The 25,820-nt window shown below is 38.8% G+C and overlaps 1 protein-coding gene across 6 annotated transcripts in view; it reads right to left on the reverse strand.

The window, feature by feature from the left end:
• Nucleotides 1-232: 232 nt before the first annotated feature.
• Nucleotides 233-25,820, reverse strand: part of nlgn3a (neuroligin 3a) — a 278,376-nt gene continuing 252,788 nt past the window's right edge. For all 6 annotated transcript variants that reach the window (XM_089134683.1, XM_039694166.2, XM_039694169.2 and 3 more), the window contains one exon: nucleotides 233-1,344. In XM_089134683.1, the coding sequence (XP_088990809.1) occupies nucleotides 492-1,344 (853 nt within the window). In that variant the 3' untranslated portion in view covers nucleotides 233-491. The remainder of the gene's footprint in view (nucleotides 1,345-25,820) is intronic.

Consider the following 25,820-nt stretch of genomic DNA (forward strand, 5'->3'; position numbering starts at 1 on the left):
GAAAGATCGTCAAATTAAGAGAAAACAGCTCTTTATAAGGCATTGAAAAGAAATCGAAAAGCAAAGCAAACACTATTATGCAGATGTCACCTTAGAGGCCACTGTTTTGAAACGTGTTTCCCACAAAAGACTGTGATGGGAAATAAAATGCACTTTCCTTTGTTTTTTGTTTTTTTGTTTGTTTTTTTGTTATTTAATCAAGAAAAAAACAAAACAATCACCCCATTCGCCCGTTTCTGTTTAGAAAGGCGTTTTTTTTTTCTCTTAAAACGATGATTAGAAAAAATACTGCTTGAAACGCTCGTCCCTTTTCGAAGGAATGAGAGCAGTTCTGTTTTGGCAGGTTTGCACAACTTGACATCTGGAAAGAACTTGTCACTGCTTTTTGCAAAAGTCTATTCAAATCATTTTGTTTCTGTCATCATCCTGACGCTTTCATTAAAACCAATGACTTTTCCCCCCATCCCTCCCTTTGCTGGATCTCCATAAAGCTATACACGCGTGGTGGAGTGGGAATGTGGCAGGCCGGTGGAGTTGAAGCCGGCCGTGAAGGTGTTGTACGGATGTAGGTTCGGCATGCCCACTAGTGAGTTGGGGATCATGGTTATGGTGTTTGGCGTCATGAGCGGGATATCGTCAGGCGAGCGCCGCAGAGTCAGCGTGTAGTCGGGAAGTGAGGCGAGCCGCAGCGCGTCACCGGGAGGTCCTGCGTCGCACTCGTGGTGCGTCTGGTTCACCTGCAAAGACATGATCTCCTCTTCAGGGCCGTGGCGGTTCACGTCGTTGGCGGTGGTGGCTCGTGGTGAGCTGGGTTGCGGGTGCTGTTCCTGCCGGCGCTTATCCTTGCGGTAGTACAGAGCGGCAAAAGCCAGAACGTTGAGGAACAGCAGTGAAGCTCCAACTGCGATGGTCACGCTCAGCTCGGTGGAATAATCCCGTGGGTTCTCCACCACCAGAGGACCTGGTTCCTCTTCCCCGTTCCACTGTTCCTTCCCACTCTCGCTGTTGTACGCTGGAGACATTGGTGGCCGCTTGGTGTTGAACGGCCAGGCTTTGCTATTGGGACGTTTGGTGGACAGGGAATTCTGAGTCGTCTCGGGCGGTGGCACTTTGGTGGTGGTGGAGGTGTAGTGGAACATGTCGTGCAGGTTGTACAGATGAGGGACCAGGTGCTTCCAGAATGCCACTTTGGTGGCACGGTAGTGATCCCGGACTCGTGGCTTTAGGCCGATGTGCAGGTACAGCTGGTCTTGGGGATTGTATTTGGACCAAGCCACCTCTTCAAAACGATTGGCCTTAGTATGGATAAACTTGGTATCTTGAGGCACTGGTTTGTTGGGGTCTCTGCAAAACAAATAAAAGCTCAATTAATAAAGGTTTTTAATTTAAAGCATGGTTGCTAGAATTTAAAGGGTTAGTTCACCCAAAAATTACAATTCTGTCAGTATTTACTCACCCTCACCCCCAACCCCGTAAGACCTTCGTTCATCTTCGGAACACAAATTAAGACTTTTTTGATTAAATCTGAGAGCTGGATCACTCCTGCATACTAGTCCATAGGCTTCTTGAGGAATTGAAACTTGCTGGCCTCGAAAAGTTATTAAAGACATGACCAGCGTCGGCCAATAGTGAGCCTACGTGTGACGTAGCTCTACGCTATCACACTACGTTAACTGACTAGAGGCGCATAGAGAAGGAAGTGAATAGTTGAAATAAAGTTGTTATTTTTGTTTTTGCACACAAAAAATATTCTCGTTGTTTGATAAATTTAAGATTGAGCCGCTGTAGTCACTCGGACTATTTTAGCGATGTCTTTAATAACTTTTCGAGGCCGGCAAGTTTCAATTCCTCAAGAAGCCTATGGACTAGTATGGAGGAGTGATCCAGCTCTCAGATTTCATCAAAAACATCTTAATTTGTGTTCTGAAGATGAACGAAGGTCTTACGGGGTTGGAACAACATGAGGGTGAGTAAATACTGACAGAATTTTCATTTTTGGGTGAACTAACCCTTTAAGGAATAGTTCCAGACCCATATTATTATTTTTCATGGAATGCAAAATACGTTATTTTGCAGAATCTTTATGGTGCTCTTTTTTCAGTGAACACATTCAGTGACAACACATTCTCATCATTTGGCGTCATATAGGTGACGCTTTGGGTTCCGCGTGTTATATTGACGCTAAAGGGTGCCATGTGCGTAGTATTTTGACGAAGTGTCATATGGCGTCACCTATATGACGCCAAAGGATGAGAACGGGCTCGCAGTGACTAAAGTACCATCAAGTCTTTTTGCGTATTCTTGCATGGTCATTCTTGGCAAACGGAATCACTTGACAAACTAAAAGGCATAAATGTCATATGTATGTATTCTTAATGAAATATATAGATTGTACTGAATGCCAGCTTGCTTATTTGGCTCCAGATAAGGATCGAATAAGTCCACATGCCATGCAAACAATAACTACGTTTCTAACAACAGGTTGAGAGCTCTCGTTTCAACTTTGCGATGCTGTTTGCGAATGTTGGTTGTCCAATGGTTCTGGGAAACACCGACTCATAAACTATGCTGATAAACGATTACATTGCACAAGTGCCCAGTACAGACAGAACCCTTGCAATGTTTTAATGGAATGCCTTAAACCCTTGATCACTTGCGGGGAAATTAAGTGCGAGAAATGCGATTTGCTGTTGTGACGTCAAAATCTCGTTGTATTGCGGTCTATGGATCTGCCTGAAATGTACATATGAGTAGACTCGCTCCCTCTGTCAAAATTGGGGGGTTAAGGGTTTGTCCAAATAAAATTCCCTCTGATGAATGCACTTCAAAATTGCAGCGGGGATTTCCACGTAGGGAAGTGCTTAGAGAAGTTTGTGAATATATGTCTAAAAGTGGATACTCTGTCTCTAAAGTTCTATCTCCTGTTCCCGGAGGGCCAATATCCTCCAGGGTTTCGCTTCAACTCCCATTACACACACCTGAAGCAGCTAATCAAGGTGTTCAGGATTACTAGATTCTCAGGCAAGTATCTTGGGTAAAATCGCTAAAATTGGCAGGATATTGAGAACACACCCGTGCTTTAAGGAGACCAACTCTCTTAGAAAAAAATGTGTTGGATAAAGTTATCCGCTTCTTAAAGGGTTAGTTCACCCAAAAATGAAAATTCTGTCAGTATTTACTCACCCTCATGTTGTTCCAACCCCGTAAGACCTTCGTTCATCTTCGGAACACAAATTAAGATATTTAAGATATTAAGATCGCTCCTGCATACAGTCCATAGGCTTCTTGAGGGAATGACACTTGATGGCATCTAAAAGTCATTAAAGACATCGTTAAAATAGTCCAAGTGACTACAGCGGCTCAATCTTAAGTTTATCAAACGACGAGAACACTTTTGTGCGCAAAAAAACAACAAAAATAACGACTTTATTTCAACTATTCACTTCCTTCTCCATGAGCCTGTAAGTCAGTTAACGTAGTGTGATTGCGTAGAGCTACGTCACACGTAGGCTCACTATTGGCCGACGCTGGTCATGTGTGTGTGATGCGTGTGACGTACAATAACAGAAGCTTGCGCTATTAAACTAGTAACCTGACTCGCGCAGAGGGAGAAATAAACCAATAGTTGAAATAAAGTCGTTATTTTTGTTGTTTTTTTGCGCACAAAAGTGTTCTCGTCGTTTGATAAACTTAAGATTGAGCCGCTGTAGTCACTTGGACTATTTTAACGATGTCTTTAATGACTTTTCGAGGACAGCAAGAGCCAGTACCTCAAGAAGCCTATGGACTGTATGCAGGAGAGATCTTAATATCTTAAATATCTTAATTTGTGTTCCGAAGATGAACGAAGGTCTTACGGGGTTGGAACAACATGAGGGTGAGTAAATACTGACAGAATTTTCATTTTTGGGTGAACTAACCCTTTAATATCATCATTATCATAGTTTCCAATCTTCAACGTTAATGATAATCAGCATGCTTCATTCTTGTCCACCCTTTTATTTTTTTTAGCGAAACACTACCTTTATTCTTGGTTAGTCTAAGCACACATAAAGACACGTGCCCTTTCTCAGATCAACCCCTGGAGTTTACGCCAATCAACAAACAATTTACATCCATAGACGTTCCTCATCATAACTGCACTCTTATCGGTCTTGTTGCAACTTCTTGTTGTACAAAGATACCAGGTACTTCTTCCAAATCATAATTTTCTATTTCTCCCTCATGCGACATTACGCTACAGCTCATATCTCTAAGCACCTCTGCCTGCTGGGCTTCACGCATCCTCTGCTCATTCTGTATAAAAAAAGAGATGTGCCTGAGGCTTTTAAAGTGAAACAAATGAATAAATCAACAGCTAAGATGTGCTTCAGGATGCAACTTGTTTTTGATAAAACAACAGCAGTGCATCCATTTCGCTAATTGCTTTGGGAAAGCAGTGCAGATTGCATTAACAGCGAGTGTGCTGATAGAAAGTGGACCATATTAATCTGAATGTTAAAGGGGGGATTGCTGGCAAAGGCCCTGTGTGTGTGTGTTGTACTTGGCCTCTAGGGGTCACTGTTTCTCCAACTGACATTACAAGCGCAAAAAGGCAAAGCAAGGTGGCATCCAGCCTCTGTGGCACGAGTGATTTATCGTCTGTTTTAGCGTATGCCATGTAAATAATCACACATCTACTTATCTTGTAGCTCCAATGGTGACTATGCTGAGTTTTCAAAGTGGTAAAACATACACTATGATATAGCCTAATGAAAACTTCACAATATTTGGTTGCAAAACAAATGATTTAATCAGAAATACACTTTTGTATGAACATCAATAGAGAATTTAGCTTAGTTTAACAACTAGGGGCTAAGAGGCCAAACCTCTGTGGTAAAATACCAATAGTAAAAATGTACCAATAATGCAGACTCGATATTATCAAAGAGACAACTATGAAATAAACGGGTATCACTTGTGTCCTCTTGAGCAAGTCATTCAATTCAATGATGTAGGGATCGTCCCTGCCACTAATTTTCTGTAATTCACAGAGCATGACAAGTGACGACAAGTCAAGAAAGATGTTGTTTAATATTGCACTAATATTGTCGGCCAGTGGTTCTGAAACCTTTCCCAGACAGCAAACTGACATTGAATCAACGTGGAAACGACGTCTCTCATGACATTGAAACAACGTTGATTTTGCTCATCGAATTAACGTTGAACCAACGTCAGACGCGGCATTCTTCAAAGCTAATTGAAAATCGAAAATTGGTTTGCTTTCATAACGTTGAAACAACGCGTTGATTTCAAGTTGATTTTCCGTTAGTTTTGAAAGAATGACGCGTCTGACGTTGGTTCAACGTTAATTCGATGAGCAAAACAATGTCAGATTAACGTTGTTTCGATGTCATATTTCCACGTTGATTTAATGTCAGTTTGCTATCTGGGTTTAAGCCAAGTACTACTTTTGCGTTATCTGAGCAATCAGAAAATACACATACAACCTATAAAAAGGATGACATTGTAATTCTATGAGTTATTATTCAAATGTTGCAGTTCAATTCAAACACATTAATATTAAATACACTTTAAAATTTGATCGCAAAACATCCCCCGTATGTCTAGAACTGCTCTGACAAAGTGGTTTGCTTACATAATCAAAATCATGTTTGAAACATTGTGCTTGACCTCATGAAATCAAACATCGTAACGCCGCTCCAGACTCAGGATAATTCCTGGCTTTTTGTTGCCAGCACTGTAGTATTCCTCTTTTGTGTTTGGCATTACATTTTATGTGCGCACCGATCACCCGCTAGAGCAGCGTCAACTCTTGCATTGCCGAAGAGTCTTAGATGTACAAAGCTACATTGAAATTTAGGCAGTCCCTCCAGGATTTCACGATTTTTTTGTGTGATTTTTGCGATCAAAATGACTGATTTTGTGGTGGTAATTTCCAAAAATTTGTGAAAAAATTTGCGATTTATATATAACATTTACCATAATAATTCAGTCCTTCCAGAAAAACGCAGAGTTTTTTTGTGATTGTTGCGGGCAAAAATTGATTGAATACGCGGCCCGTTTTAAAAATGCGATGTAATATGCAGGATATTTATGCAGTTTTATGCGATGAAATTGCAGGAATTTGCAAAAATTTAGGGAAATTGCGGTTTGATGAAAAAGAGAAAAAAAGTGATTCCCCCAACATCCTGTTCTCACTAGGCGAATGTAAGAGTCATTTCTTATTACTTCCTTTGATAAGCAAGCATACTACATCATAGAAAGTGCTGGGAATATTTAATTTCTCATCTTGTTTTATTTCAGACTGTAACGAGTGTAAATAAGGTGTGGCCCCTTTAAGAGTTGCGCGCTCCCTGTTGAACTCTCTGCAGTGTTATATGTGCGCCTAATTTCTGTTTGATGCTAATTATTTTATCTTATGTTGTTTATTAAGTAACGATGTGACGGTAGAACGTGTGACAGACAGTTATACGAGTTCGATTTGTGAGATGTCAATCGCCTCCGTGAGTCTGTCTGGCGTCGCGTAATTGCGTCACTTCGCAACGTTCCCATGGAAACAGGGGTCAATGGCTGCTCTTGTCTGAAGCAAACGCAACATTTTTCAACTTTCTGCTAAGATACATGTGACTTTTTTGCAACGAAAATGCGAGGATTATAAAATTATGCAAACCCCGCATATTTTGCACGGAAATCGTCAATTTATGCGGCGAAAGTGCGGCGTGTTTGAAAAAATGTGGCCCCCGCATAAATATGCGGACTTTGGCTGATTTTGCATTGAATTCAGCGATCGCATAATCGCGTTTTTCTGGAGGGACTGTTTAGGGGTGTAACGGTACGTATTTGTCACCGTACAGACATCACGGTACACTGCATAGAGTCAGACAACTAATACAGTGAGTCACAGGCGATCCACACTCCAATTCATGCGGTAATGCAACGCTGTTTGCTAACCACCACATAAAGAAAACGAGACATATCAACCTAAAACAAGAGTTCAGATGGCCCTCAAGAGCTTGCTAGAAGCCCATACGCCGAGTCTGTGAGTGTATACAAATAAAAACAGACTCTTTCAACACATTCTCATCCCAAGACGTCATCTAACTGACGCTTTTGACCATACGTCAACATCCAACGTTTTAGGTTACCGTTTAACGTCAGTTAGATGACAATCCTAGGGCGTCATCTAACTGCCGCTTTACCTTTAGCGTCAGACCTAAAGCGTCAGGTTTAGGTCTGGGGTAGGGTTAGGATTATATAGCGTCATCTAACTGACGTTAAAGGGTACCCTAAAACGTCGGATGTTGTAGTATGGTCAAAAGCGTCAGTTATATGACGTCTTGGGATGAGAACGGGCTGACTCTTTACAGTTTGTACAGAATGTTGTCTTACTCTTGTCTCTATGGCATAAATGACATGATGAGTTTTTTATGTTATTTCCGGTCTTAAAATGCGACAAAATCATTTGGGATTGTGCCGATTTGTGTCGTGGAAGTCTCACTACAGTCCAGTGATGAAATATGCATGTCCTGGAAATGAGAAAAAAACTCAGGTGCCGATTCACTCACTCTCTCCTAGTGGAACGGTGAAGTAGACTCAGATGTAGATGGGACTTTTTGTCCTTCTCACTCATCTTTCTGTGATTTCTTGAAAAAGCTTAATATTGAAGTTTGTGTATCCGTCATTGTTACTGCATGTTAAAGGGGTGATGAACTGAGAAATCAAATTTTCCTTCAGCTTTTGACATCTAAGAGGTCATCATATTATAAGAATATCCTGTAAGTTTCAGAACTGAAAATGTCCTTGTTAGTCCAATAAAAGCTTTTATTGACACCAGACTCAGCAAACGACTCGATTTTCAAAGTGGGAACTATGACGTCAAAGAGGATAAAACCCCACCCCCGCAGAAGAAGATCAACGCCTACTTCAACACGGCCGGTTTAGCCCCGCCCACCGATTCGCGCATTACAGGCATATCTAAATAACATAGATGCCTACCTCGTGTTGACAAGCCGGATCGAGCTACCGAGCGATACAGAATATTGTGCAGCACCTTGTTGTGGAAGAAGACAGTCGCTGCATAAACTTCCTCTGGATTCCAATAAATAAACTTTATTTTTAATAACGTTCCAGCTGATGAGGGTAAAACATCGTCGTCTGTTCGCTTCATTTCACGGCGGATTGTTTTGGAAACAATACTGGATTTGCAGACAGATTAAGAGTAAAGGACGGGGGTGTGCCGTCTATATTGGATCTGACAGGAACGGTGCAACACACAGACTCTGGGTCGAACATGTATGGGCGAATCATTCCGGTCGCCATTTTACAACATTGAACGTTTTCAAAACAATTTCCCCCACGTGCATCCACTCACATCAGTGGGCGTTTACTTCCAAGTCTTCAGTGCGAGACGCCGATAAAAACCCAGCGTTTTTCAGCTAGGCTCAAAACTTGGGTACAAAATAGCCTATTATTTATTCATTTTGATGTTTCGAATGTAAAAACTAAGCAAACGTCGTAAGTTGACCTCAGACAACAATATAATCAAATTTAAAAAGCCAGTTCATGACCCCTTTGATAATCTCACACGCAAAGGAAAGGACTAAATTATATATCCATTTTTATAAATGATACGTGTCGTGGAAAGCCACTGGTCTATGCTGTGACACCTGTGCAAAAGAGAGGGCAGAAAACCCGAGCTTTAAAGAGAAATCACACACTTTCATGTTTTTTTTTTTTTGTTCTCCCCCCTCACTTGTCTGAGGTAAATGGAGATAGGTTGAATGTCAGCTCAGCAGCCGATAAATAACTGGTTTTATTAGGCTGGTAATGATCCCCAATGAATATTGGAAGCCGGAGCATGATGACTTTGTAGCTGAATATCAGTAATTAAGTTTCAAAGAAGCAGGCAGCAGAGGTAAGGTCATATTGATCTGCCACGGCGCAACATGCCAGAGAACAGGACATCAATGAATCCGCGCAGCATATACGAATTCCTGCTGCGTGGCAAGCGAGTCGCAGTCGGTGTACCTGGGGCATTCGCAGTTAATAGGAAACGCTAGCATCTCAATATCACCATGCATTCTCGTAATTGTCAATCAAGCAGTTTGCGTGATGCAGCATATTTGTGCAGAGCAACGCCACTGACTGGTGATTGGAGGTCAGTTGTGCTGCTTTCTATGTGTTCGCCGAGGCTATTGAACTGCAGCGATGACAGATTTTGTGTGGGTGTTTCACACGTAAGGGTTTAGCTCGAGATATAGTGTGTTGATGTCTGTGAATATTGAATCATTTGTGATGTTGGCCTTTAGAATTAGCAGACATCACTACTGCTATTGCTCACATTTAAAGGGGTCATGGACTGGTTTTTTAAATTTTATTATATTGTTGTCTGAGGTCAACTTATGACGTTTGCTTGGTTTTTGCATTCAAAAACATCAAAATGAACAAGTAGAAGACTTGGAAGTTAACGCCCACTGCTGTGAGCGGATAACAGTTTTGCATATTATAATGAGTTTCGACTCACCCGTCGATGCACTTGGGGGAAATTGTTTTGAAAATGTCCAATGTTATAAACAGTGTTGTGCAAGTTACTTCCAAACTGTAATACATTAGGTATTACTTGTTACTGTTATTTAAAAAGTAATTAATTACCTTACAATATTACTGTCCCAGAATTGTAATGCGTTACATTACTCATGTATTACTTTTGAGTTACTTTCACCAAAATAACTAAGTAGAACTTAACTTTTGGGCTGTAACGATATGCAATATGAAACCGAAATCGCAATTCGCCACATCCACGAACCTACAGAATCGTGACACACCTCTTCCAACTCCAGCGTTATTCTCCTTACCGTCCAGATCCAATGCTGCCTTATCTTTAAATTAGGCTATTAGTATTATTTGAAGTTAACATTATAAAATACGTAGACCTACACCACAAAACTAGGATAAATTATTTCAAATTGGGGAAGTCCAGCATTATGGACATGATGACATTTGCAGTCAAAACTTGAAATAAAAATTCTCAGAAAATTCATGTATTGAAACGTATATAGGCTACTTCCTTAAAGGACTCCAGACATTAGACAAATATCAGTCTATGTTTTATTTTTAATATTAGGGAAAAGACACACATTCATGTCTGACAAAAAAATAGGAGGCAAAATATATTTTTTGTAATTCTGTTAATTACACTGCGCAAATCGGATGAGGAAGGGTTGGCTCTCCAGTCTCCATAGAACTTAAAATATTCATTTTATTTTAGTTTTCGTGTTCGTTTATGAGGAAAAAACAATGTTACAGCCGCGACCGCTCTGAACTGGCACTAAAAGACTGCTTTAAAACTTTTACATAGTCTGTTGCCTTTAAGAAGTAAAAGCAGACAATACACTGTAATACAAGCCTCACTGAACATGTAACGAGTAAAATATTACTGAAAATTGATTAGTAATGCCTTACACTACTGCGTTACAGCAAAAAGTAATATGTTACTGTAATGTATTACTTTTGTAATGCGCTACTCCCAACACTGGTTATAAAATGTTAACCAGAGTGATCGGCCCATACATGTTCGACCCAGAGTCCGTTTGTTGCACCATTCCTGTCAGATCCAATATAGATAAATACGGCACCGTTCTTTACTCTTAATCGGTCTGCAAATCCAGTCTTGTTTACAAAACAATCCTCAGTGAAATGAAGCGAACAGACGGACAATGTTTTACCCTCATCAGCTGGAACGTCATGAAAAATAAAGTTTCATTTCCCCTTTAACAAATACATGCTAACTTAAATGTGTTGACGAGACGGGATATGAAGGCAGACATTGTGAACAATGTTTCTATCTGCAGTTCATTAACATATAACATTAGACGTCATCTTTTTGTCTGGTACTAATAAACTTCACTAAGTTAGCGAAACACTAAGTTAGCATTAGCTAGTTCATGCTTACTGCGGTTAGCTAATAATGACCCCAGATAGCAGACTGACATTGAATCAACGTGGAAATATGACATCGAAACAACATTGATCTGACATTGTTTTGCTCATCGAATTAACGTTGAACCAATGTCAGACGCGTCATTCTTTCAAAACTAACGGAAAATCAACTTGAAATCAACGCGTTGTTTCAACGTTATGAAAGCAAACCAATTTTCGATTTTCATTTAGCTTTGAAGAATGCCGCGTCTGACGTTGGTTCAACGTTAATTCGATGAGCAAAATCAACGTTGTTTCAATGTCACGAGAGACGTCGTTTCCACGTTGATTCAATGTCAGTTTGCTGTCTGGGACTGTACCCAACATTAGTCGTTCGCGGTCAAAACACTGTGGTGTAAACAGTTTGATGTTGGGATATTCACAGCCCAGTGCCTGTTAAACCAAAGCCAACCAACCCTGTGACGTGACGTCACATGCTGGAATACTGCACAATGGTTGCACCCTGGCGAAAGATAACGGTTTTTTTTCTTTTTTTCTTTTATATGTTTACATTCGTCATGTTTCTTATATAATTGTTGATTATAGTGGAAATCCATCTTGTAAATCATGTAAACATGATTGACTGCTTCATTTCCCCTTTAAGGTTACAGAAAAATGTCAGATGGTCTTACTCGACAGCAGTATCACTCTTATGATTGATGGATAGGCATGAGTTGTTAAAAGCACACCTCCTTGATTTACATACGCATGTTAAGGGGCATGTAGGAAATCACAAAGGGAGGAATATCAAATCTTGGCATTTCATAGGGGCGGAAATGAAAAAAATCATACTTTAAAATGGGCAGTTTGCTTTGAGGTATTACTCATCGCTAACCCTAATGTAGCATATTTGATTTATCTCATATGCCAGAGCAATAATATTTTACTTGTGAAGCAATGGAAGTAGCGGCTGATCTTTTCTTACAGTATGTACATCTGAGTGAAACACTTTATTTAAAAATAATAAATGCTGGGCACTTGATCTTATCCACCCGCTGTTGGACGGAGGCATATGTAAACGCGAGCTTGCAGACGATAAGAGAGAGAGAGAGCGGGATGTTTTTTTCCTGATAACCAATCACATTATAGCCTTGACATCATTGAATCGCAGTCAAGGTTGTAAAGCAGTCAGTCATGCTTGTGAATATTACAGAAAGGAATGAGAAGTGCCGTACACCGAATACCACATTCTTTTAAAAACGTATTTTTCGTAGAAAACTCCAAGAATAGATAAATCCAAAATGAACAATTAGGGTAAAACCTATTGCAGATAGTGATTAGCTGTTTTCTTACAAAAGCAGTTAATTCAGGATACTGAAGCCTTTTCTCCATTGGCATTCATTAAAAAGGCCTCTGGTCTCCTTGCCAGTGCACTGCAGCGTTATGCTTCTCTTTGTTAACCTTGAAGGCTCCCTGAGGGAAGGGACTCTGAGTCATTCAGTGTTTGTGAAGTCTCATTTATCCTGCAGTTATGGCTGTTTATACTTAGTATATGTTTTGGTTATGTTACCGACCTCTTGCATGTTTTGCCTGTCAGTTTGGATTTGTTCGGACCAGTGTAATTTGAGTAATCGGCATCTTGATGTGCCACACCTGTGAGGTGGATGGATTATCTCGGCAAAGGAGAAGTGCTCACTAACACCGATTAAGATATTTGGAGAAATAGGCCTTTTGTGTACATAGAAAAAGTCTTAGATATGTGTGAGGTCAGCTCATAAAAAATGGGGGCAAAAAAGTGTTGCATTTATAATTTTGTTAGTATAGTTTTTATTAGCCATTTCCCCACCATTAATCGAATGTTTTCACTGTTATACGTTAGGGGGAGCTATTGCGCATCTTCAGAAAGATTGCAGAATCTCCTGATCATAACACAGGCGATGAAGAAGCAGACAGAAGCGATATCATAGGTAAGCATTAGAGGCTGACATTTTTTCGCGAATCCAGTGGGTCGCGGGAATCCAGCGGGATGGGAAACAAAATCACTATGTATCTCAGGATTGGGACGGGAAAGGAAAAAAATGTCAGCGGGAGTGGGTGGGACCGGGAATTGTAATAAAACTATGATACCAAACTTTATACACAGTTTCTATAAATACATTTTGAACTAAATTCTATTTGCCCTGTCTCTTTATGCGGTCCTGTTTGCGTTGGTGTGGCTGGTAAAGTGAATGACGTCCTCCACACACCCGTACCACCCTCATTTGATTGGTTTCACACACTCACACGCCACACCCCCGATTTCTCACACTGAAGTGTCAACCTGGCCGGTCAAATGTCTGTAAGATGAGTTTTTCTATATATCTACCTATATATCTACCTTTTGAGCCACTTGTGATCGAGTAGTTATGCCGCAAATTTGTTAAACTCTCCCGGAATCTAGAGCGCGAGATAGAGATTGTGCTTCAAACCGCCTAGCGCACGCACACACACACACACAGCACAGAGGGGAAGCGAGCGAGAGACCTTGCAAGTGCGCGTGTCATCCTTCCAAACCACCTAGTTTTACAGTTTTTTACTGTAACCCACAGATTACGGTAACTCACAGATTACGGTAAAAAAAAAAAACACGGGATGGAAGTGGGAGGGAATAGGAGTCATTCTTCTGGGATTAGGACGGGATTGGATGTTTTTTCATGGGATTGGGACGGGAGAGGTTTGAAAATCCACTCCCGTGTCACCCTCTAGTAAGCATATATGTAAAATAACGCGATCATCATCAACATTAAACAGGTTAGCTGCAAATCAAAACTGTTCTTTATTTTGCTATTTTGGATGTTCAGGTATTCACAATGAAATATTCTGGGGGGCCATGAAACGTTAATAAAAAGAGTTAACCCTCCTATTATCCTTGGGGTCAATTTGACCCCATTCAATGTTTAACGTCTGTAAAAACATAATTTTATTTTTATTTTTTGCTTCAAATTTAATGACTTGTCCTAATTTAATGGGGACAACTCTGAAAACATAAAATTTACCTGCTAATATTTTTTCAAAGTCCTGTACAAATTTTGTAGCATCGGTGTTCCTTGGGGTCAATTTGACCCCAGGCTCTTTTAGTTGTATAATAAAACAGAAGAAATATTGAAATTTCACACACATTTGTTTTGGTTGTTATATTGAGGTCATTATAACATGTTATAATTTGAATTTATAATGTTCATTGTAATTTTACATATTCAATATCATTTTCAAAAAACGTCCCTCTGTTTTAGGGCTCTAACCAAACATAACCATATCTGTAGTATTGCGAGAACTACTAGTAGTTCACATGACATGTGACATAATTCTCAAGATAACTAATAATTCTTCCCTGTGTATTTGGGAGGGGAAAACATCATTTTTGTGAGAACTTGGATGTTTCCCGTGCCATGGGGGAGGAGAAAACATAATTTTTGTGAGATTGACCCCAAACATAACTCGTGTTACTATCCTTGATAAAATAAATAGTTTTTCTTTCCAAATTTTATAGATTACAAAAATCTATACTTAGAAATATTATAAAACAAAATAAAACACCAGATGTATTTATACTTTTCCAATTTTAGGTCAAATCAGTAAGATTTTATGTTGATTTGTAAATTTGTCCATAGTCGTACAATGGGTATTCTGGATGTGTAAGGGGTTAGGTGGGGTTAGGTGGGGTTAGGTGGGGTGGGGAGGGGGGTGGTGGGTGGATGTCAACTTAAAACGTTACTTAAGTAGTCAACAAAGACATAAATTAACTAAGACAAAACTTTGTAAAAAAAAATACACATATTGTGGAGGTTTAAATTACTGGGGTCAAATTGACCCCAGAGGGTAAAAAGTGTTATCAGATTTGAGGGTAACAGGAGGGTTAATATATTGACTTTTTTTCCAAAATATATTTCTATAGTTTTTAAGTTAAGCCAAGTAAAAATTATGATGTGATTTGATAAAAAATGTATTTTATTATATTTCAGTTAAAAATGATTTCAATAAAATAAGACATGCTTTTCTATGGGTTTAGTTAATAATAATAACAACCCTTCTAGGACTACTCTTTCGGATATTGGAATGTAACTTTGTATGTTTTTAATAAACTTCGCTTGAGGAATATTCAACCCCAAGTCCAGTTCAGTGTTTTTGTCACGGTAAGCATGTTAATATCAATAATTTATATCGATTATGCGTGTTTTCATTCCCCAGTGAACAAGCTGGTGCCCCGATCATCCCACTAACCTCCAGTGTGCGTCGAGTGTGTGCAGATGGGGGCAGTGAATTAGCTGACAGTGTTCTGTCAGGTCACCCACTCAAATGGGTTCCTAAACCGCTCGAATGTTTCTGCAGTTCAGGCCACTTGGGCTTACCCAGTGAAGCAGTACTTCAGCCTCTATCAGCGCTACTCATTCAGATCTCAGGCCCTGAGAGGAAACGACTCGATGATCATTGAGCTTCTGAAACTAGGATGGACTTACTAAACACCACCTTAACACCGAAGGAAGAGCTCTGTCTGAAGATATTTCTGTCAAACAATCCATCCTTAGCAGTGCAAAAGTTGCAAATTAAGTCTGGACAAATTCCACTGTTAATGGTCATTTAATTAGTATTTTAATTAGTAGTGCTTGCTAAGGCTCATTGTTCATACTTCAAAACCCTGCAGGATTAAACTTTAGTGCTTGCGTTGTACCATTTCCCCTTTATATATGCAAATGAATGTAACCTTAAATCATGCTTTTTTTGTTGTTGTTGTTGTAGTGTTTTGAGGAGAGGTGAGCTAGGGATCAGTGATCAGTCTTACCATTTTTACTTGAAAAACAAGAAATTGGACAAAAAAATTCAGTCTGTCTATCTATAGAGGCCACAATGTATAGAAGCTTGTTTCCACCACAAAATTAAAAATCCAAAAAGTAATTGTGACTTTATCTCAAAATTGCCAGTTATAAAGTCAAAATTGTGGAAAGTCGCAATTGCAAGTTATAAAGTCAAAATTGCACAATATAAAGTCGCAATTGCAAGTTATAAAGTCAAAATTGCACAATATAAAGTAGATGTTGCAAGTTATAAAGTCAAAATTGCAAAATATAAAGTCGCAGTTGCAAGTTATAAAGTCAAAATTACAAAATATAAAGTCGCAGTTGCAAGTTATAAAGTCAAAATTGCAGAATATAAAGTCGCAGTTGCAAGTTATAAAAGTCAAAATTGCAAAATATAAAGTCGCAGTTGCAAGTTATAAAGTCAAAATTGCAAAATATAAAGTCGCAGTTGCAAGTTATAAAGTCAAAATTGCAGAATATAAAGTCGCAATTGCAAGTTATAAAGTCAAAATTGCAAAATATAAAGTTGATGTTGCAAGTTATAAAGTCAAAATTGCAAAATATAAAGTCGCAGTTGCAAGTTATAAAGTCAAAATTGCAAAATATAAAGTCGCAGTTGCTAGTTATAAAGTCAAAATTGCAGAATATAAAGTCGCAGTTGCAAGTTATAAAGTCAGAATTGTGGAATATAAAGTCGCAGTTGCAAGTTGAAAAGGCAGAATTGCGGAATACTGTATAGGCTAAAGTCGCAGTTGCAAGTTATAAAGTCAAATTTGCAGAATATAAAGTCGAGGTTGCAAGTTATAAAGTCAAAATTGCGGAATATAGGCTGAAGTCGTAGTTGCAAGTTATGAAGTCAAAATTGTGGAATATAAAGTCGCACTTGCAAGTAATAAAGTCAAAATTGCGTAATTTAAAGTCGCAGTTACAAGTTATAAAGTCAAAATTGTGGAATATAAAGTCGCAGTTACAAATTGAAAAGTCAGAATTGCGGAAAATAGGCTCATGTTGCAAGTTATAAAGTCAAAATTGCGGAATATAAAGTCACACTTGCAAGTTATAAAGTCAAAATTGCGTAATTTAAAGTCACAGTTACAAGTTATAAAGTCAAAATTGTGGAATATAGGCTAAAGTCGCAGTTGCAAGTTATAAAGTCAAAATTGCAGAATATAAAGTCGAGGTTGCAAGTTATAAAGTCAGAATTGAGGGATATAATGTCGCAATTGGGTGATATAAAGTCAGAATTGTGAGATATAAAGTTGCAATTGTGAGAAACTAGCAATTTAAAAAAAATTCTAAGAATTGGACTTTATAACTTTCAATTGTGAGTGTATATCTCACAATTCTGATAAAAAGAGATATACACTCACAATTGTGTGGAAATTTAATCGAATAAAACATTTTAAAAGATAATTGCGACTTTATATCACGCAATTCTGACTTTATATCTTTCAATTCTGAGAAATAAAGTCTGAATTTTGAAATATAAACTCAAAATTGTGAGATAAAAAGTGGCAAATATCTTTTAAAATGTTTTATTCTGAGGCGGGATACAAGCTTCAATAAGAATGCCATAGAGACTAGAGATATAGCAGAATCTATTGACTTGCTAAAAACAATTGAAAAACTCACCTTTACATACATGAATACAAACATATAGAAAGAGATGGTGTTGCCCTCTGAAAAATGCATACAAAATAAATGAAAAAAAAAATGCATGCAAAATAAATATAAATAGAGAAAGGTCTTTTTTTATAGAAAGGTCTTTTCACAGCAGAATAAATCTAATGAATCTGACAAGGTGAAAACGAGTCTTGAGTTAATTCGTTGTGGCTGCATTGGTTATTCATCAGTCTAATTGGCAGCGCTTGGATGATTGTGGACATAAAGACGCCAAATCCGATGGCACATCATAAAAGCCTCTGTTTCCACTTCAGCGTTTTAGAGAACTTTGGTCAGGGTCACTTATTTGAATGAAAACACCATCTTCAACTGAATCCCATTGATTCCAACTTAAGGTAGTGTATGTACTTTTAATTTGAAAGTTTTCTATCTAGGAGTTATTTATAAGTACACAAGGTAGTGTGCTCTGATTTGTGCAGTTTTTCATCTTACGGTACATTTCAAGGTCCACACACATCTGGCTTTGCTTTTGAAAGATGCAGTGTTACATTTAGAGTTTTTCTTATCTTTCATTGCTGTTCTCAAGGTCAGTGGATAGAATATACAACATGAAACAGCATGACGGAGAGAGAGAGAGAGAGAGAGAGAGAGAGAGAGACAGAGAGAATGTTTTATGTTTTCATAACTGAAAAGAATCTTACTGTTAAGGCAAAACATTTAAATTTGTGTTGCTTAAAGTATTTTTTCAGATACACAGTGGCTGGGTGTTGTTTAACTCCACATTACTTTCTCAATTCCTCACAGAACAAGAAACAATATAATTATTGTTATTTGATAAGGCACAATTACGTGAATAGATGGCAATACAATCTTAAATTATCACCTGCCTATTTTTGCTCTGCCAACAAAAACAGTTCCGAACAAAGTCAAAGCAGGATCAATCGTGTCTCTAAGCAATACCAACACATTCTCATCCTTTAGCGTCGTATAGAACGCTATATGACAAAACGGCGCTATACTACGCACATGTCACCCGTTATCGTTAATATAACACGCGCTGTGATGGGTAGGTTTAGGTGTGGGGTAGAGTAGGGTAGTCTCATATTACGCTAAAGGATTTATGACGCCTTGGGTTCGCGTGTTATATTAACGATAACGGGTGCCATGTGCTTAGTATAGCGCCATTTTGTCATATAGCGTTCTATGTGACGCTAAAGGATGAGAACGGACTGGCAATACACAGTTATGGGTTTTAATATCTTAATAAATCAGAATTTTTAAACAAATCGGTTGAGTGAATGATTCAATGACTCAAGTATAATCCCTTGTGAAAAGGAAGTCCACTTAACTGTATTGGATGTACAACTCAAGTACGCTTTTAAAAAGCATGCATTGGAAAATGTCAAACTAAATTTTTACTTTAAAGTAAATTCGAAATCATCTTCGTTATCAAAATTGAATTTGTTGCAAACTGACTAGCGCACAAAATATGAAGAATATTAAAAACCTTTAGGGGTCAGCTGTCCACGGCAATACATATATCGTCTAATCATCGTAACTGACAAACTCTGAGAAAATATCGAGAGAGATTTTTTTATGTCAATATCCCACACCACTAGCAATCAACACTTTTTAAAAAGTTTATATTTATTTTTAAAATTAGGCTCAAATACTGAACCATTACACACTTTTCAAATGTACAATGTATTAGCAGTTAGCACTCTACATCACTATTAGTTACATTTTCCATCAGTAAGCCAAAAAGAAGGCAATGCTTCTGAAGTAATATGGGTAGCTGGAGGACACAGGCCCCATTATGACTGCTATTGATCGGGTGAGTGATGGTCAACATGTGTCCTGACTGCTGTCCGGCACTGATCTCTCGCTGTCCTCTGATAGTGCTCATTACATTCGACATGCAGCACAGCCTCTTCATCATGACCCTGCTCAGCTTCCTTACCTTTTCTAAAGTAAATCTGCATATCTCAGAGATATCAGAGTCACCTTCATTTATATAGTGCTTTTAACAATATAGATTGTTTCAAAGCAGCTTTACGGTGATAATAGGAAATTACAGTAACAGAGTTTGTTGTGGCTTTACAGCAGCTCTAGAATAAAGCTATTGTCCTGCTAAAGTAAGTTTTGATTGATTGATTCACTTTGGTTGTACAGATCTTTAGTTATTAACTTAGGGGCTGCTCTAACCAAAAAACACTCAATGTGTTTGGTCGCGCTCAATCACACAAAACAGTGCCTAGTGGCTCGAGAATGCAAGCCTTGAACTAGATTCCAAGGTGCAATCCTTGAATATATTTCCACACTCATCTAAAGGATTATTAGGAACACCTGTTAAATTTCTCATTAATGCAATTATCTTATCAACCAATCAGTTGGCAGTTGCTTCAATGCATTTAGGGGTGTGGTCCTGGTCAAGACAATTTCCTGAACTCCAAACTGAATCTCAGAATGGAAAAGAAAGGTGATTTAAGCAATTTTGAGTGTGGCATGGTTGTTGGTGTCTGAGTATTTCACAATCTGCTCAGTTACTGGGATTTTCACGCACAACCATTTCTAGGGTTTACAAAGAATGCTGTGAAAAGGGAAAAACATCCAGTAACTGAGCAGATTGAAGATGGATTACCTGGTCTGATGAGTCTCGATTTCTGTTGAGACATTCAGATGGTAGAGTCAGAATTTGGCGTAAACAGAATGAGGACATGGACCCATCATGCCTTGTTACCACTGTGCAGGCTGGTGGTGGTGGTGTAGTGGTGTGGGGGATGTTTTCTTGGCACACTTTAGGCCCCTTAGTGCCAATTGGGCATCGTTTAAATGCCACGGCCTACCTGAGCATTGTTTCTGACCATTTTCATCTCTTTATGGCCACCATGTCCCCATCCTCTGATGGCTACTTCCAGCAGGATAATGCACCATGTCACAAAGCTTGAATCATTGCAAATTGGTTTCTTGAACATGACAATGAGTTGACTGTACTAAAATGGTCACCAGATCTCAACCCAATAGAGCATCTTTGGGATGTGGTGGAACGGGAGCTTCGTGCCCTGGATGTTCATCCCACAAATCTCCATCAACTGCAAGATGCTATCCTATCAATATGGGCCAAAATTTCTAAAGAAATTTTGTTGAATCAATGCCATGTAGAAATAAGGCAGTTCTGAAGGTGAAATTGGGTCAAACACAGTATTAGTATGGTGTTCCTAATAATCCTTTAGGTGAGTGTATCTAGAAGGGGTCCTCAACCCTGACCCTCAAGTTCCACTTTCCTGCAGAGTTTAGCTACAACCCTAATCAAACACACCTAAACAAGCCAATCAGGGTCTTCAGGATTAATAGAAAGTTGCAGGTAGCTGAGTTTAATCAGGGTTGAAGGTAAACTCTGCAGGAAAGTGGATCTCAAGGGCCTGAGCTGAGAACCCCTGTCCTACAGAATCAAGTGCTAGACTTAATTGAGAGCTCTGTGAGACTGTTACACAAACGGAGCACAATCCCTTTAAATTCCCGAGTGGACTCGCAGTAGTCTAAGAAAAGACAAAACAAGCGGACGCGGCAAGCAATTTATCGCACAGCCTCAGAAAGAGATTGGCCTGGCCTTGGGTGCAGGGTCAACTGATGTTGAAAAGACTGTTTTCGTCTGGGTGTAGCGGTAGGGGAAACTGCTCATTAACATGCAGCATTGAAATTATTATTTTTGTGTTCACAATCACGAGGCAGATACGACAAGACAGTGTGAGTTAATGAGCATCTGCTTGCCATTCAGATGAGGTACAGGCAACAGAATTTCAATAAGACAGATGTCAATATAAATGCGTCGATAAAACACGAAATGCAGGCGGTGTCAAATCATTGAGCGATTACAGTCGAGCTGGCTAAATCTTATTTATTAATCATGGCTTATTGATTATTGATTAGTCATGTTTTATTCTTGGGGTGGAATAGCCAATGTCTCCCCAAGGGACAGCATCATAAAAAAAACATGGGCTTTTCAAACAGAAATATCTGGATTCATCCCAGCAGGCCTTAGCATTTCTGAGAGTGTCTTGTGTTCTCCTCACAAGAAAGCATGCAGAAAAAAAGAGGAGGGCAAAAGGAAAAGCACAACAGTATTCTGCTCAGCGATGTCTGTGGCTCGGCACAGCATGGGCTGTTTGACTGGAGGCTGAACGACACAGTAGAAGAATGCCAAGGAAACAGTCCCTGTCCATCAAATGCTAACACCACAATCTCTAAAGAAATGCAGACAGCAGCATTTGAGGTCCATTTGTAGCCCGAACAAAGGCGATATGCGCCAACAATTCACTTAACAAGTGTGAAGAAGGTTCTCGGATGCTTTTGTTCTTCTGCAGAACCGATGGCCACTGGTTAACACGTGAGAAATTAATTAGGGTGCTAATTTACTGTTAAAAACCAGCTGAGAAAATGTCTCAAAAGCCTCGGAGATTCAAATTCAATTTAATGGTACTACGTTTGGAAGCATTTTACCATTATTCTTCCACTTATTTCAGAGCCTAATGATTTTTAATAATTGTTCCAAAGACAGATAAAATGTCCGTGCGGACCTTTCTTCAAAAAGACTTGTTGAAATATGAAATATGTAGAGCTCACAGTCCTTTATTCGCATCTATCGGTTTCTATGAAGAAGCTTTAACATCCATGGAATAAGGGTTCTTTATATTGGAGACATCCAAAAGGGTTTTCACTGGAAACGCCACATAAATTCCTTTTTGGAACCCATTCACCATTTACATTAAATTTCTGAACAAATCAGGATAATACATTTTCTTTCTGGTTTAATGTGAACTGATGTCATCAAATATAAAAAGTGTGGCTGTTTTTCTATGAGCTAATAGATTTGACCCAAACATATTTATGAAGTAAATGAGGGGCTCATACTCCAACCCGGTCTCATCCCAAGACGTCATATAACTGACGTTTTGGGACGTCTTTTGACCATACGTCAATATTCGCCTTTTTAGGGCCCCCTTAAACGTCGGTAGATGAGGTTATGGGATCCTAACTCTACCCCATACCTAAACCTAACCCTAAACCTAACCCGTCACCTAACTGACGTTAAAGGTAAAGCGTCAGTTGTATGACGGCCCGGGATCGCCATCTACCGACGTTTAAGGGGGCCCTAAAAAGGCGGATGTTGACGTATGGTCAAAATACGTCCCAAAACGTCAGTTATATGACTTTTTGGGATGAGACTGTGTTACATACTCAGCCATGGCATCCAATAAAGGCATCCTTCACTTAAACATACCTTTCTACCCGGATTTCACAGTTAATGCTTGTTTTTATGTTGCATTCCAACTGCAGGGGGCAAAACACTGCTTGTAAGCACCATGAAGCGGAAAGAAGACTTTAGCTTTAGGGAATGATACACCAGTTGACATTAAACAGCACAAGCTTAATGTAATGTTCACCCAGTCCACTCTAGGTTCAAAATCCACATATGTATCCAGCACAGGTACAAGTGTCCAATTTAGAGCGATGGCAGGGAACGCTATCTAGGTCATCACATGGAGAAGCTGTAAGTACACTTCACATGCTGTAGTGCACATTTGTGGCTGTATCCTCAGATCTAAACCAGAGAGTTTGCTAGTTAAGATGGACGTAATGATTTGTGCATATTTCAAGTGATGGAGAGGTTTATTATCCTTGCATCTAATCCTTTGTTCTGCTAAGCAGAATCCTATGTAATCCCCTACACAAATGGAGCAACTCTAATATCAGAAACTCAGCACATCACGGCCTCAGCACATGCCAGTCCTATTGAGAGCCATTAGATGAATGACTGCAAGAGGATACACTATTTGACATGTAATAAATGATCTTAACATAATAGTATTTCTGAGGGGATGCTTTTAAAACGGGCTGGCTGTTCTACTGTGAGCGATTATTTATGGATAGTGTGTTTTCTAGGCTTGATAGTGCATGTTTTCGTCTTCACCTTAAAATATGTTCAGGATTTTGTAAAATTGAAATCTGGAAATTGTGTGCAACGGAAATTAGCTTTGAGGTCATTGATATAATAATGTACACTAATACTGCACATGAACAGACCAAAATAGTGATGACTCATCTTGCAGGCTTGTTTTTTTTTTTTTTTTTTTTTTATATCCAATAAAATGTTCTCTAGAAGGAGAATGTTCCCATCCCCTAAATTTAAAACACCATCTGTTTTGCAAAATCAGTAGGAAGTAGCTAGTGGTGGTTGGTCTGTCTTCAGTTGTGCTCTTTTCCAACCATAGAGTGAGTGCAAAATAAGTTTCAGTTGACTGTTTCTTTGATATTTTTCACCATGGCACTAGTCAAGCATGATTTGATTGGGTCATGGCATTAACTCTTGGCAAAAAAAAAAAAAAAAAAAAAAAAAAAACAAGCATTTTTCCTGTTTCAGTATTGGAAATAATGCTGGGTTTTGCATATTTCACGATTCGATTCAATACCGATATGCATGCCATAGGAAGCAACTCCAAACTATTAAATCCACTTGCTATTTATTTTTAGATATAATAGTACACAAATCAAACTAAATTACTAATTGCACATAAGGTAGATTGTTTTTTGACATTTATTAGGTGGCTATGATAAAAAAAACTTGTTTGTTTTCAGTTAAACATGCATTAAATTACACATGGCTAACGGTAAAAAATATAAAGTATACTATATTTAGCAAAGTGCTCCAATATAGAGTTATTTTTCTAACTAACCAACAAGCTTTGGTGTTTGGACATTGAATGGCTTTTTTTAAGGTAACATTATGTGATGACGTGGTTACAAAAGAAATGATTTGTTTCAGTAAGTTGTACTGTATGTTTCAACGTACCTTCTGATGTTCATTCATGTTTATTTGGTGCCTTAACTAGTTAAAGAGCACCAAAACCACATTTACAACGTTTAAATTGTGTGATAAAATTGAGAACTTGATCGAATGGAACAAAGCACAAAGCTAATTGCAATTTTTGGTCGGCGTGTTTTGTTCATGCAACTTAAAACGGCATAGACTAAAATATGCGTTTTGGGAACAATTTTGATTTGAAATAAACATAAATTAAAATCCAACCAGCACTATTAGGAAATACTTCAACACAGAAACAACAAATTGCACTGGTTAAACGAATTCAGTTCTTTCCGTTTTTACTGAGAAAACAGAGAAAATCTGGCAGTCTAACTAAGAAAGATATTACCCTATAGGGGGAAAACCAGAGTTTAGCGTACAAATGTCCCATGCCCTTGAGCTAATTTGACATTTTCTGGACAGATGTTGTTCTGAAATGTTCTCTGATATGCTTGCAGAATGTTGACTTGGGCATTCAGCGCAAAAAATAAATAAATACCCTGCGGTACTCCGCCATTAGCATTTCCACTTTGTGTATGTTATTTTTGGCTACACCTAGTGTGCACTTAACAGTTAAAGAAAGATTTATAAACGCCAAGGGGTGTCATTTTTATTGTGACTGGTAAAATTGGAGAAGCAGCAGCATGACCAATCAATTTTTCTCAGTAACAGCAGTTGTCAAATTAGATTTGTGTTGTTAGAGCTGATTACAAGCACTCCTCATACAGATCTATAATGCTTTGTGCTCCGGGCAGGATTGAGCAGGATGGAGAGGGGGAGCGAGGGAGGAGGCGTCGTTGGGGACGCGCTCACCTGGGGCGGCAGTGATCAACTCAAGAGAGGGGTTTTGATCGATGGTGCTGAGGGGCAGAAATGCGATAAGTTCCACTGATAATTCTCTCTGCACGGGGTCTCGAGCCCCATTCACACAGTGTGCTGTAAACAATGCTGCTCAGTAACAGATTTTACTCAAGGCAAAAAACAACAGACATACAGTGGTGCTTGAAAGTTTGTAAACCCCTTGCAGAATCTGTGAAAATGTGAATAAGTTTAACTAAATAAGAGGGAGCATACAAAATGCATGTTATTTTGTCTATTTAGCATTATCCTGAATAAAATATTTTTCATAGTTCATAAGACAAAAAAGCTGAATTTGTAAAAATGACCTTGTTCAATGGTTTACGTAACCTTGATTATTATTACTGTGTGTCATGATGGTTGTTCTTGAGTCCCGATCATTTAAACTGGCAGGAAAATCCTCCAGGTCCTGCTAACTCTTGAGTTTCCCAGCACATTTTGCATATTTAAACCCTTTCCACCAGTGACTGGATGATTTTGAGATCCCACTTTCACACTGAGGACAATTGAGGGACACAACTATTAAAAAAAGGTTCAAACATTCACTAATGCACCGGAAGAAAACACGATGTATTAAGGGATTTTATCTGAAGAACAAGGTAAATTTGACTTAATTTGTCTTCCATAAAACATGTAAGTATCTTCTGTTACTTACAAAGGGCAGTACTAAATGGAAAAACTGATATTTAAACAAAATAAGAAAAAATTGGACCTCCTGTTCA

Source organism: Pimephales promelas, chromosome 9, assembly GCF_988280905.1.
Source record: "Pimephales promelas chromosome 9, fPimPro1.hap1.1, whole genome shotgun sequence".
Lineage (NCBI taxonomy): Eukaryota > Metazoa > Chordata > Actinopteri > Cypriniformes > Leuciscidae > Pimephales > Pimephales promelas.